At 42.5% G+C, this 15,000-nt stretch overlaps 1 protein-coding gene across 1 annotated transcript in view; it reads left to right on the forward strand.

Annotated features, from left to right (window-relative positions):
* The window catches only part of col5a2b (collagen, type V, alpha 2b), a 71,621-nt gene that overhangs the window by 30,860 nt on the left and 25,761 nt on the right, over window positions 1-15,000 (forward strand). Inside the window, exons 23-32 of the mRNA XM_063212672.1 lie at window positions 1,387-1,440; window positions 1,841-1,939; window positions 3,274-3,327; window positions 6,088-6,186; window positions 7,483-7,536; window positions 9,902-9,955; window positions 10,305-10,358; window positions 10,762-10,815; window positions 13,147-13,191; window positions 13,690-13,788. Coding sequence (XP_063068742.1) covers window positions 1,387-1,440; window positions 1,841-1,939; window positions 3,274-3,327; window positions 6,088-6,186; window positions 7,483-7,536; window positions 9,902-9,955; window positions 10,305-10,358; window positions 10,762-10,815; window positions 13,147-13,191; window positions 13,690-13,788 — 666 coding nt within the window. The remainder of the gene's footprint in view (window positions 1-1,386; window positions 1,441-1,840; window positions 1,940-3,273; window positions 3,328-6,087; window positions 6,187-7,482; window positions 7,537-9,901; window positions 9,956-10,304; window positions 10,359-10,761; window positions 10,816-13,146; window positions 13,192-13,689; window positions 13,789-15,000) is intronic.

Consider the following 15,000-nt stretch of genomic DNA (forward strand, 5'->3'; position numbering starts at 1 on the left):
CAGTTTGCCGAATGGCTCATCCAGAGTAGAGCTCTTAGTGACATGCCCTCTACATCTACAATTGGCTGTAATTATGTACCAATGACTCAGTCTGGAAAAAAAACACATATACCAAGCACACGCACACAGACACACACACAGACACACACACACACACACACACACACACACACACACACACACACACACACACACACACACACACACACACACACACACACACACACACACACACACACACACACACACACACACACACACACACACACACACACAGGAAGGCACAAATGCACACAGTCGTACCTGTACTTGAAATCACCAAGAAGCACAATTACATTGGCTGTTTCATAGGAACTCACATCCAGCTTTGCATAGAATATTTTACCTTCAAACTAGGCTCCTATTTCGGTCTCCAATAAATACATATATTGAAGTAGTTTATCAAACTAATGTACAGTTGAAGTTCAGATGAGGCCCATGCGTACTGTATGTGCTATCCTTGAAATGTCAAATCTCAGTAAAAAACTTTCACATGTAGATGAATCACAGTGTTCGCTGTGTACACTACACTGTGTACACTGTGTGCTGTGTATATGTGCTGCCCTTCATATTTCCATAGCCCTTCCAGTTCATCACCATAACAGAGTTTCAGTCAATTTTAGAGGGAACAACGGATGCTCTCCAACTTTTTCTTTGCTTTTCGCTCACCATTTTTCTCCTCTCCTCTCCTCTCCTCTCCTCTCCTCTCCAACTCATCACAACCTTGTTGTTATAAGAAAAGGAGTGAGCTATGACCTGCCACTGAGGTCTGCCTGACTGAATATTTGGTTGTACTACAGCGCTGGTGTGTGTGTGTCTGTGTCTGTGTCTATGTGTCTGTGTGTGTGTGTGTGTGTGTGTGTGTGTGTGTGTGTGTGTGTGTGTGTGTGTCTGTGTCTGTGTCTGTGTCTGTGTGTGTGTCTGTGTCTGTGTCTGTGTCTATGTGTCTGTGTGCTGTGACCAGTTTGTAAATGAAACATGGCTGTAAATGCACATCCGGTAAACTTAGTCACAGGATACAAAGGAATGAGATTGCAGTTGATAAAGGAGGGGGAAGTCTTGTGAAAGGATGCCAAATTAACAAGCAATTAAAAAGTAATCCATTATTAAAACGGCCTAAATGATTCCTTTAAAGTCCTTTAAATGAATACTGGCTTAACTCCCTAGGCTATTCGAGAAGTACACTAAATTAAAGTGTCGAAGGTTGCTGTAGCAAGTGGGTCTAAAAGTTGTGCTAGAAGTTTCAACTTTGTGCGTCGCATCCAGAAAAGTTACAAAACGTTAACTGAGGTTTAAGAAGATCTTAAATCAAATGAATGGCTCTAATCTTTTCTCATCTGTTATCAGGGAGCTCCAGGCAGCAGAGGATTCCCAGGTAGCGACGGTCTTCCTGGTCAGAAGGTGAGCAGTGAAAGGATAATTTAACTATCTAATAATACATTAGCTGAATTTACAGATACCTCTTTATTTGCTCGATTGGTGCTTGCCTGAATCCAAGTCTATCATGACAGTTTCATTAGAGTTATTGTGATACACTTTCTCTATGAAAACAACCACAACAAAACAACAACAATAAAAACATTATCAATTTAGTAAATAGCAAAAAACGATTTCTGTGCCGTTACATTGCATGAGGAGTTATTTGATCTTTGACCTCTGACATTTGCCCTGTGACCTTCTGCATGACCTTGCAGGGTGCCCAAAGTGAGCACGGAGGCCCCGGGTCATCTGTGTGTGACTTGTTACAGTACAGTTAGTATATGTCCCTGTTGTGACATGTGACCTGTGTGTGTCCTTGTAGGGAGCCCAAGGTGAGCGCGGAGGCTCCGGGTCTTCTGGCCTGAAGGGGGCAGCAGGTGACCCTGGCCGTCTGGGGGAGCCAGGACTTCCTGGAGCACGGGTATGACTTCCTCTTCCTCTTTCAACATCCTGCCTCTACTTCCTGCCTGTGTTACGAGTGTGTTGTGAATGTGTAGTGTGTAGTTTTATGTGTTGTGTGTTTGACCTCCCGGATCTCGGTTATAAAATCCATCACTTCCTCTTCCTGATCTAAGATCTTGACTCTACTTCCTGTCAGATTTCTTGGTTGAAAGCGTGACTGAATATGTAAGGACTGTGTTATAAGAGGCCTTAACACCAAATCCTTACTTTTCTCTATTTTAGGGAAGTGTAAATAAAATGTGAGCGTGTTATGAGTTTATGTGTATGCTATGAGTGTATTTTCTTACTGTGCAGTGAGTGTGTTATGAGAGTTCACTGTCACCTATATCACTACCTTTTCCTCTTCAAAGATCCTTATCTCTCTTTGATCTCGGGTGTCCCTCAAGTGTGCTGTGTCTGTGTCACTCTCGAGTTGTTTACCAACATCACACCTCCAGATGGCTGACATGCACAGGGGACTGTCTATCACCTCTTCATCTTTCTACTCCCTTCTTTTAAGCTCTCCTCTCCTCTCCTCTCCTCTCCTCTCTTCTCCTCTCCTCTCCTTGCTCTTCTTCTCTACTCTACTTTCTGTTCTCTGTTTTCCTCTCCTCTCCTCTCCTCTCCTCTCCTCTCCTCTCCTCTCATTTTCTCTCCTCTCCTCTCATTTTCTCTTATCTCCTTGTCTCACCTCATCTCGCTTCTCCTCTCATCTCCTCTCCTCTCCTCTCCTCTCCTCTCCTCTCCTCTCCTCTCCTCTCCTCTCCTCTCCTCTCCTCTCCTTGCTCTTCTTCTCTACTCTACTTTCTGTTCTCTGTTTTCCTCTCCTCTCCTCTCCTCTCCTCTCCTCTCCTCTCCTCTCCTCTCCTCTCCTCTCCTCTCCTCTCATTTTCTCTTATCTCCTTGTCTCACCTCATCTCGCTTCTCCTCTCCTCTCCTCTCCTCTCCTCTCCTCTCCTCTCCTCTGCTCTCCTCTCCTCTCCTCTCCTCTGCTCTCCTCTGCTCTCCTCTCCTCTCCTCTCCTCTCCTCTCCTCTCCTCTCCTCTCATTTTCTCTTATCTCCTTGTCTCACCTCATCTCGCCTCATCTCGTCTCATCTCGCTTCTCCTCTCCTCTCCTCTCCTCTCCTCTCCTCTCCTCTCCTCATCTCTCCTCATCTCTCCTCATCTCCCCTCATCTCTCATATCATCTCCTCTGTTCTCCTCTGCTATCCTCCTCTACTCTACTTTCTGTTCTTCTGTTCTCTTTCCTCCTACTCCCTGTTCTCCTTCCATCACCTTTCTCTGCGCTCATCTCTGTTGTGTCCACCTGTAGGGTTTGTCAGGGCTGTCTGGAACTGCAGGGCCCGAGGGCAAACTGGGACCTCAGGTGAGCTCGAGGACAGGTGTCACACATTCACACCACAGGTAACCCCTTGAGGACAAGTGTGACAGGCAAGTCTTTAAAGACTGTTCACTGTCTCACACCACAGGTAACCCACATAGGAGAGGGGAGACAGTTCCCCACTGAAAAGATTCGCACCACAGGTTACATAAAAAGAATAGGTATGACAGAAAGGGCTTGACAGGCATAACTCAGATTTACACGGCAAGGAGCAGGTTACTCCTAAAGGACATGTACAGGTATGGAGAGAAATGTCTTACTCAGATTTACACGACAGCTAACCGGCAGGTATCGGCGTGAAGGCATGTCCTAGATTTTACACGGCAGGTAACCAAGGGAGGAGGGAGGTGATATGCACAGATCAAGACTGCAGGTAGCTCTCATACTGCAAGGAGAATAACTATCTCATATTTGCAACACTGGAAACTCAGATTTACAACAATCTGAGGACATGTATGTACAAAAACAACTCTCTCAGATTTATAAGACGGGTGCATGAAAATGTCAGAGATTTAGCCTTCATTAACCTATCTGTGTGCAACACCTGCTATTCTGCCCTCATGCCAGGACACGGAATGAAGACTCTGGTTAATCATTTATTCAGAGATTTTCTCTTCCCAAATGCCGTGTAGTGATTTGGCCTTGTCTGACTTTCTCTCAAATTAATCCACTTGTTGAAGACAAACACTGAAGTAATTATCTGGAACAAATGCCATTTTAGCATTTGCTCAAGACTTGATATTTGACTTGACCTAATAGAAATTATGCACTCTCAGTGTCTATGTTTATCAGAAGCTTCAAATTAATTTGGAGACAGAATCACTTATATTATATTATATTATATTATATTATATTATATTATATTATATTATATTATATTATATTATATTATATTATATTATATTATATTATATTATAATATATTATATTATATTATATTATATTATATTATACAGTGCCCTCCATAATTATTGGCACCCCTGGTTGAGATGTGTTAAAAGCCTTAAAATAAATTCAGTGTTTATTGCAGAAGAATACTGTCACGCTGAAAATTGTAGGAAAATGTAGCCTTCAACTCAAATGAATTGTAAGAAAATAAAAAAATCCCTGACTAAAAAATAATTCTTTTTCATTAAATCACCTGTTCCACAATTATTGGCACCCTTAACAATTCCCAGGAAATAAATATAATTGAAGCATTTCTGTCATTTCTACAGTAGTTTACAAAGTTTACCAGAGTATGTAGGAACATTTAATTAGTAATTCATCACTTCCTGTTTCCCTGGGGTATAAATATGACGTGACACCGAGGCCATTTCTCTTATTCACTCTTAAACATGGGAAAGACAAAGGAACACAGCATACAAGTGAGGCAGATGTGCGTCGACCTTCACAGGTCAGGCAGAGGCTACAAGAAGATTCCCACTCAACTGCAGCTGCCCATATCCACTGTGAGAGGAATAATTAAGAAGTTCAAAACAACTGGAACAGTGGTAAACAAGCCTGGACGAGGACCCAAGTTTATTTTGCCACCACGCACAGTGAGGAGGATGGTAAGAGAAATCAAAAGATCTCCAAAGCTCACTGTTACAGAATTACAACAAATGGTAGCATCCTGGGGTCACAAAGTCTCCAAATCAACCATCAGGCGCTGTCTACACGCCAACAAGCTGTTTGGGAGGCATGCACGGAGAAAACCTTTCCTCACTCACAATCATAAACGCAAGCGTCTGGAGTTCGCCAAGCGGTATTGGGGCTTCAACTGGGACCGTGTGCTTTGGTCAGATGAGACCAAGATTGAGCTTTTTGGCAACAAACACTCTAAGTGGGTCTGGCGTACCACGAAAGATGCGCATGCTGAAAAGCACCTCATACCCACTGTGAAGTATGGGGGTGGGTCAGTGATGCTGTGGGGCTGTTTCGCTTCCAAAGGCCCTGGGAACCTTGTTAGGGTGCATGGCATCATGAATGCTTTGAAATACCAGGACATTTTAAATCAAAATCTGTTGCTCTCTGCCCGAAAGCTGAAGCTGGGTCTTTCAGCAAGACAATGACCCTAAACATATGGCCAAATCTACACAGAAATGGTTCACCAGACACAAAATCAAGCTCCTCCCATGGCCATCTCAGTCCCCTGACCTCAACCCCATTGAGAACCTGTGGGGTGAGCTGATGAGGAGAGTACAGAGGAGAGGACCCAGGTCTCTGGATGATTTAGAGAGATTCTGCAAAGAGGAATGGCTGAAGATCCCTCTTTCTGTCTTTTCCCATCTTGTGAAACATTATAGGAGAAGATTAGGTGCTGTTTTGTTGGCAAAAGGGGGTTGTACAAAATATTAACACCAGGGGTGCTAATAATTGTGACACACATTATTTGATGTCAAATAATTATTTCTTTATGTGGGATTTTTTCCCCACTGAATAAATGCACTTGTATTGAAGGTTAGATTTTTCTCTTTTTTTCCATTAAGGTCCCATATTATTTAGAAAAAAAATAAAATAATTGGAAGCTAGAAAACACATCTCAACCAGGGGTGCCAATAATTATGGAGGGAACTGTATTATATTATATTATATTATATTATATTAGCCTGCCTCTTTTAGCACCCCCTGTCACAGCTGGTGTCTCTTTATCTTGTGACAAATATACAGTTTTTTTGTTTTCTATTTGTATTAAAAGCCCCCTTCAAATAATTTCCCGGTGCTAAAGTGTATATCAACTCATATCTCTCTTGCCTCTGACAGGGAAGTGCCGGAGAGGATGGAGGTCCGGGACCAGCGGGTCCGTCCGGAACTAGGGGACCAGGAGGATCACTGGGTCTGCCCGGTCCAAAGGGATTCAGTGTGAGTTTACAATACCCTCTCTTATCACAACTGCAAGACTCCTTGAGTCTCTGGTCTAGCTAACGAGCATTGTCAACCCATTTATCAAATGCAAAAGGTTTGTCTGCCTCGCATTCATGAATTGTCTCATGAATATGCTACTGGTTGAAGCTTGCAATCCATCAGTCTGCCCATTCCCCCACTCACCTGAGCTAGTATGTTATTGCCTTAATGGTGCACTGTGTAAGATTTTTAGAATTCATGGTACCCATTCACTTACATGAGTACTTACCACCACCATCAAATTCTAAGTATTCATTCTGACTGGGAAAATTGCACTTTTCATACATGAAAAGTGGGATCTTCTCCATGGTCTGCCATTTTGAATTTCCAGAAATAGACATTTTTAGAATGACTGTACTTGGGCCATACTAGAAAATATTAGTTTATTACTTTGTAAATATTCATGGAAAGAACATATTTCGCAATAGGCAGCACAGTTTCAATGAGCGGCATAGTTGCATTACCTACTCTGGCCACATCCTACACAGTGCACCTTTACAGTAAAGATTGAGCCGATTGAAAAATGCTCAAAATTGAACAGTTCCCTATCTTCTTAAAATTTGAAATGTTGTAGGTCGTTTGCCTGGCTAGACTGTTTTTGAGAAGCTCATCTTTGTCATAGTATGGGTGGTGCCATTGTATACAACTGTGTATTTGATCTTGTCTGATCAGTGAAAGATGCTGTCATGTTCCCTACGAATCAACCAGACGGGTGGACGATGCCATCATACCATATGTACAATGTACATGCTTAATCATTTGAGTCAATGTTGAAAATCATACCAAGAATATTTGATAGGATATATCTGATATCTAAATGTGTGCTGATGACTTTTAAATGCTATATGTGAAGGTCATGATGTACTGTATATCTCTATCTACAACAGTGTTTCTCAACCAGGGTGCCGGGGCACCCTGGGGTGCCGCGGAAAAGTGACTGATAAATAAATTGTGTAAATCAATAAATGAATGCTTAGTCAGTGGAGTCTTTCGTCTGCCATTTACGCACAATAAAGTAAATTTAGGTCACCCCAGTAAGCTGCAACTTCAAACGTAGGTTGTGTGACGTCTACAAATGTGTTACTTTTCTAAGCTTGTGTGGTATCGGATGCGATGCCATGTTAAGGCTTGTTAGTTTGGGGTGCCTTGAAATTTTTCATGAATTGAAAGGGTGCCTCGCCTAAAAAAAGGTTGGGAAACACTGATCTAAAGGATATCTTCACAATAGTGTGTCTCATCTCTGTTTGAATACAGGGTGATGCTGGCAAGATGGGAGAGGCTGGAACTCCTGGTGTCCCTGGCCAGAGGGTGAGTATTACTCTTCCACTAATATCACATAAACGCTGGCACTGGGCCATATAGTGTAGGGACAGCCATGGGTAAGCGATTAGGGCGCCAGACTTGTAGCCCAATGGTTGCCGTTTCGACATCCAACCCGCCAGGTTGGTGGGGGGTGCGTAATTAACCATTGATGTACAGTTATGTTAGACTAAGACCAGACCTGTATTGCACCTTGCATCTGCGTCTTGTCTCACTGTCAACTGTGAGAAAAGATGAATCATCAGAATTTTTTTTTTTGCTCTACCATTGTCCTTTTCGCTTCTGTTAGACTGAATGTAGGGAGCAGCAGTAGTGGACTTATTTCCTTCCTTTTTTCTACTGCTGCAGTTATGTTAGTGACTAAGGAGATGAGAACTGAGTGATGTCTGATCTGAGGTGCACTTAGGCTGATTCAAAGCAGTTATTAGAAAGACCATAATTTAGTCTTGTTGGTCATAAGGACGGCAATCCACAGCTAAGCAAAGGCAATTTTTCAATGTATCCTAGCAACGCTCTTTCTTCCGAAAGAGGTCTGGTGCCTTGGTCACAGGTGTCTGTTTTTGTATTAGATAAAAATATGAAGTAGAAATGAGCTGGAGGTTTACTTTTTCAATTATGATCTGTGTGAACTTCACATGTGGCATTCTTGACAAAGCAGCATGGTGTGCTGGTCACAGGTGCTGTGTGTGGTCATGGACAACACATTTTCTGCCAATTGTTAGATGTTTCATTTATATTTGTGTAAGCAAGGGGTAATTGTGTAAAAATAAGAAATAAAAGAATACAAATGAGTCATATTAAATCCACATTCAGTCGACGTTATATGGCGATGTTGTATTTTTGAAATACAGTCATTTATGTGCAATTTTACACAAAATATCTCAGCTACATAACTGAATAATACTCTTGTTGTTGTGTTGTGCAATATTCTACACATTATGTGTTGGAACGGTCTTAACATAGTGTGTGGCAGAAAAAATACACATTCCTTTTCAAAGTGCACTCAGAAAAGATATAGACAGATTTCGTCTGGGGTAATAGCATTATTGTAATTTTAATTTTGTGAGTTTTTTATTATGACCTGACCATTGTCCTGTTTTATTTGTGTAAAATAATAGAAGCAGTATTATGAGCATTGGGTTGTGCCTTTTTGTAGCCTATCCCTTTTTTCCTGTGTGCTCTTGGTCAAAGGAGAGTGTTTCTCTTATCAGGGCCAGACTGCATTAGCAAGTCAATACACAGCGAAGGGTCATTTGTGCATACATACATAAATCACAAACCCACATGCTGCTGCTGTTCATCATTATGCACAATCAACAAAGGCCACCCACACTTGTGTATCGCTCTCTAGGTCTCTCTTTCTCCACCTCCCTTGATCTTTCTCTATCTCTTTTTGTGCTCTCTCTCTCTCCTTTTGTGCTCTCTCTCTCTCTCTCTCTCTCTCTCTCTCTCTCTCTCTCTCTCTCTCTCTCTCTCTCTCTCTCTCTCTCTGTTGCACTCTCACTCTCTCTCTCCCTTTTTCTTTTTCTCTTTCTTTCATTCACTTCGAGCTAGACTGAATAGGTCCCCTTGAGAAGGAGGCCAAGATGGGGAAGATGATAACTCCACAATGAGAATAATGCATGCCATATGGATGGAGAGGAGATGGGGAGAGGAGAGGAGAGGAGAGAAGAGAGGAGAAGAGAGGAGAGGAGTGGAGAGGAGAGGAGAGGAGAGGAGAGGAGAGGAGAGTATACGGGGTGTGTTTGGTGGACACAGAGTGGTAGTGTGTTTAGTGTGGTGAGAGTACAGTGGGGCAGGGGAAGTGTTCTCGGAGGGTAAAGGTGGAAAACAGTGAAATTCTGTCTGTAAGAGATGAGCAGAATGGAGATGGTATTTTGGGTGGGCAAGTGGAGGTGTGCCCAGGCCTGGGGGTGAGAGGAGAGGAGGATGAAGGGATCTTGGCAGGTGTCTTGACTGGAGGAGAGGAGCGGAGTGGAGCAGGTGCCTTTGGGTGGACGAGGGGAAGGGAGTGAGGAGTAAGATGATGAATAGTAAATTGTGGGTGAGAGAGGAGCAGAGTGGTGGTGATTTTGGTCAAGCTAATGCTATCTGTAGGAGGAAATGTAAGTGGGCCAAGTAAATAGTAAATGTGCATCCTAATCCTTTAACAAGGCAGCAATCCACTCGTTGCTCCAGTAAGACTTGTATATGAGACCTTATACTATACAATACCTGTCAGTAAGTCTGGATTAGTGTAATGTAACTTGATATGTGTAATGTAATATGGTATAATTTAATATAACGTGATGTAAGAAACTACTGCTTTTATTACGCTTCGGTGAATATTAAACTGCTGCTGTTGCATCTGCAGGGTGGGAACGGCAAAGACGGAGAGGAAGGTGCAGCAGGCCCACCTGGTCCAGGCGTAAGTGCTTCCTGTCTCAGCTTTAACTGTTTCCTGTTTTGAACCAATCAGCCATTCTGGATTCTGCACCATGTGCATGTTCGGAAGTACACTGTATATTGTTATTTATGAGTGAGGTTTATGTCAGGCTGCTTATGTATATCAAAGATACTGAGACCTGACCAAACTTTTTGTCCTCCGTCTGTCTGACGCTCCTGTCTTTCTCCGCATGTTGTTCCTTCTTTGTCTCTGTCTGTCATTATTGTTCTCTTTCTCAACTCTCTCTCTCTCCTCGCTCTCTCTTTTCTTTTCTTTCTCCTTTCCTCTCTGTATCCTTTCAAACCCCCCCCCTCCCCCCTTTCTCTCACAGGGTACCGCAGGGAAGAGAGGAGAGCAGGGCGCACCCGGTCCTAATGGATTCCAGGTAGACTCCTTCTCTCTACACTATTCTACTTTACACTTCTCCTGCCCTTCAGCTCCTGTTAGAAGAATGACACTTTAAAGGGCTGTACCGATGAGTGTCATTGTCATGCCTACTTTATTTCTGTGACTTTAAAGCACTTTTTGTATGAATCGTCAATGTCCTGCTCTGCCTCTGTCTGGGACTTTAAAAGGTTTTCTTGCCATACGCTAGCTTCCTCATTGTCATGGCTGTTTCTGGGCCACAGCCCCACCGCCATGACCGTGGTTGTCCTCATAAGAGGGACATGCTGTTCAGTTCTGCTGTGACATGATGTCACTGGTTCTTTGAAGTCCTGTTCTTTCTTCCTTTTCTAGTTCTTCTTTTTGAAATAAAACTTTTGTCTTCCTCTGTGGATGTTTTAAAGGGACTGCCTGGACCTGCAGGGCCACCAGGAGAAGGAGGAAAACCAGGAACTGAGGTGAGAATAATCACATATTACAACTTATTAACACATTGAGTACCGACGACGTAATAATGCGTTTTTCACGCCCATGCGTTGTATACCAAAACGTAAACATACGTTTTTGCATTTAAATATCATATTTTGAATCTACACCCTTCAATGGACAATATATGTGATTTTGGTAGCTCTGTGATGGACATAAATGACAACATTTGCAGTCCAAAGTTGTTTGATTGTTATGATGTTTGAGTGTTATGATTTGGATATTTTAATTTAACTTACCAAGATGTCTGGATGCCAACCCATGTCGCCTATCGCGCTGCCTGCATTGATTTCCCTAGTACGGTCACTGTAGCATGTGTTGTCTCTGACTTCGCAATAGGTAAACACCATTGTATAGTGCCTGGAGTATCTTGAACTTTCTGGACTTGCTAGACCTTTACCAGATCCTTGGATCCAAATGGCACCCGATATGTGATTGCAGTAATGCGCTCCGATTTGGACGTTTGATCGCCAAAAATATAAGTTTCTGTGTCTTCCTGTATGTGAGAAGCCAGAAGCTAGCATGGCTACATATCATGATTCCCTGATTGTCGCTCCCAACGCAGGACGCTCCCCTGTCGGCTCGCTCCCACTAGCCAGACTATCGATCAGGGTGGGACTACACGTCCGGGAGTGATAGAAACACCTGGGACTACACGTCCGGGAGCGATCTCAGTTGGGAGTGTCCATCTGCCACCGCATATGATTCGGATCGGATGGGCTAGGCTACATCTAAGCATCATATCATTTGGATTTGTTGTCAATGTTGGGCTATTATTTCGGGAGTCATCGGGAGCTATTTTAGCAAATGTCTCACCCTCTGCATGTGTGCAAAGAGTTTGTGTTCAGTCCACGTGAAAAACGGGGATTTCAAAGGGCATCGATTGCTGGTGTCGTAGTGTGACAGAGCAGGAGGTGTGCTGCCGTATTCGTGAATCGTGCTATGTTGTTGTTTCCCTAGTAGCCCACGATCGGTAGCGTGTATTGTGTCTGACTTCACGCAATAGGTAAACACAGAGACCATTGTATATCGTGCCAGGAGTATCTTGAACTTTCTGGGCTTGCTACCTAGACCTTTACCAGCTCCTTGGATCAAAATGGCACCCGAATTGTAATTGGAGTAATGCGCTCCGATTTAGAAGTTTGATCGCCAACCAGATAAGTTTATTTGATTATTCACCCCTATGTTGAACTGTCTTCCTGTATGTGAAAAGCCAGAAGCTAGCATAGATGGCTACATATGGATCGGATGGGCTACATCTAAGCATCATATCATTGGGATTTGTTGTCAATGTTGGGCTATTATTTCGGGAGTCATTGGGAACTATTTTAGCAAATGTCCGACCTTCTGCATGTGTGCAAAGAGCTTGTGTTCAGTCTGTGTGAAAAACGTGGATTTCGAAGGGCATTGATTGCCGGTGTCGTAGTGGTTTAGAGCAGGAGGCGTGTCTTGACGTGCAGGAAGATGTGTGTCAGAGCTAACCTTGCACCAAATTGTGATTAAAACCAACTCATCCCCTTTCAAACTCGTCACATTCTGAAGAAGCGCACCCTTCACAAAAACCTCAATATCTCCGATTGTAGCTGAATTCCATGGATACCCACTTCGGTTTAGCGTGGGTTTACTCGGCAATAAAAGCTCGTAGAGACACACAGTTTTCACCTACTAAGAGGGCAGCGTCTCCACTTTCAAACGAGTCATAACATATTTCAGTGGCCCTATCACATAATAAGCTGTGAGTCTACAAAAAAACGTAAAAAAGGGCTTAGAACGCTGGTATTCTACGACATAATTCCGTGAGCACCGCCGGTATTCAATGTGTTAACAATTGTACATCTTATATTATTATTATTATTATTATTATTATTATTAGTAGTAGTAGTAGTAGTAGTAGTAGTAGTAGTAGTAGTAGTAGTAGCAGACAGTAGTAGTAGTAGTAGTAGGCTAGTAGTAGCAGTAGTAGTAACAATAATAATATTATATTACAACTTTTCTGATGCTTTTATCCAAAGTGACTTACAAGGTTACAGTCCCCAGAGCAATGTGGGGTCAGGTGACTTGCTCAAGGGCACTGAAGCCATGAAGCAAGGTTAGGGAGGGAATCAAACCTACAACCCTCTGAATTAAAGCCTAACTGCGTAACCATAATCACTTTTGATTGTGATAGTTGTCTTTCTCATAAATAGCATAACATTTATACATGGATGACACCTTCATGTAAATCCAATTTGGCATCAGAGGGAATGTTTGGTGTTGGTCACAGAGCCTTGCCCACAATCTCCTGTTTCTCTTCCACCTCATAGGGAGTCAATGGAGAGACCGGACCTTCAGGAGCAACTGGACCCAGAGTAAGATGATTTGTTAAGCGGTCAAGAAAGCATATCTCTCAGCATTATTCTGTATCTGATTTAGTAGCATGTTGAATTCAGAATATAAAAAAGTTATTGTGTCATAAGCAGTGGTTAAATTGGGTTTTATAAGGACAGGGGAGCCATTTTTACTCATAGTACTAACAAATATCTCACTGTGGTATTGAATATTGCAGCACAGAAAACTCAGGTCTGCTTTGGTTTATGGCAGTGGGAAGGAGATGGAGCTGAATGCCAGAAGATGCTGACTAAATTTAAACTAAATTGATTTTTAACTATTACTGGTAATACTTAATGGCAGTAATTGTGATGCTAAAACATAGGGCAAACCTTTCAGTTTTCTAAGTAAATGACAATAAAATGTCCTGGCGCCCTTGCATGTGTAGACCCCTAGTCATGTAATCACTATTCAGTGTTCTTGCATGGTGCATTGTGCATGGTTGATGCCATCCAACCACCCTCTGCTGTCTTCCATAGGGAGAGCGCGGTACTCCAGGAGAAAGAGGAGAGCCCGGACCCAATGGGCTGAACGGCCCCAAAGGCCTGTCTGGCACACCCGGACACGATGGACTCAAGGTGAGTTGGCCAGGTCTTTCATAGCCTCACACTGCGCCCCTAGCCCAACCATACTGTAAAGGGGTCTTTACTGCAATATATTATATAGGCCCAGCCCTATATTATATATGGGACCTACAGTTTGTGATGCCCCTATACATTTTAAGCACTCATAAAAGCCTGGCGTGTACACCCAGACCAGATGGACTCAAGGTTAAGTCCGTTATCCATCCCAGCACACAGGGTCTCACTCCCTACACATACATAGTGTGATTATACGTAGCTCTAATACTTGTTTGGTACGCTTGTTTAGCCCCATAATTACATTGTTCTACCAGTGGGAAATTGTAATATTAATTGAAAAGATATAGCTACCATAGCACTACACTACTATGACATTACACAGCCTTTAGTAATATATGACTTGGTCATTGCTATTCTGGTAACAGCAAATTAATAACATGCCATGCCTTAATGGGTTAAGCGGGGTTTAAGTGTCTTTGAGTACCTTGAAAAGTGCTATTCAATATTGATGTATTATTACTATTATCAACACTTGCTTTCATTTTTGTAAAGCACATTGAGCTTTGTATGAAATGCCCTTTACAAATAAACTCGCCTTGCCTTGAATTGCCTTGAAGCTCTTACCGACTGTATTGTGACAGTGAAGAAGTCGTACACTCACACTCAAATGCTCATTTGCACCATCACATTTCACAAAATGACAGCGTCCCTCTCTGCTCTTCAACAAAAGGAACCCAATGACATTTGCGGGCAATAATGAGTTCTAGGCCTGTATTATACATAATGTCTCGGTGTCCTTTCAATATCTAGCATACATCAGTACTTCGTCATCATCAAAAATACAGTATTTACCTAGCGCTTTTCACAGCAGCCAATGAACTCTAAGAGGGACATGTTTTGTCCTTTTTTCCGCATAACTCTATGCTCCTGGTCATCATACATACAGTACTCAAGCACATCATTGGCAACAGCACAAAAAACACTCTATTCACTGAGGACTTTTCAAGGCACATCAACAACCTTTAAATATTCACCTGTATATGTTTAATTATTGCCCTGCATTTAGCTGTGTGCTCATAGTCTTATATCACTCCATATATGTCAATGCATCTTCAACAGCAACCAAAAATATTTTTAGAGAGATCTTTTTAACCCAGTAACCTTGAAAGAGTCCAATGTTCTGTCCTTTCGCTGCAAAGACCGGTCCTC

This window comes from Engraulis encrasicolus, chromosome 12 (assembly GCF_034702125.1).
Source record: "Engraulis encrasicolus isolate BLACKSEA-1 chromosome 12, IST_EnEncr_1.0, whole genome shotgun sequence".
Taxonomy (NCBI): domain Eukaryota; kingdom Metazoa; phylum Chordata; class Actinopteri; order Clupeiformes; family Engraulidae; genus Engraulis; species Engraulis encrasicolus.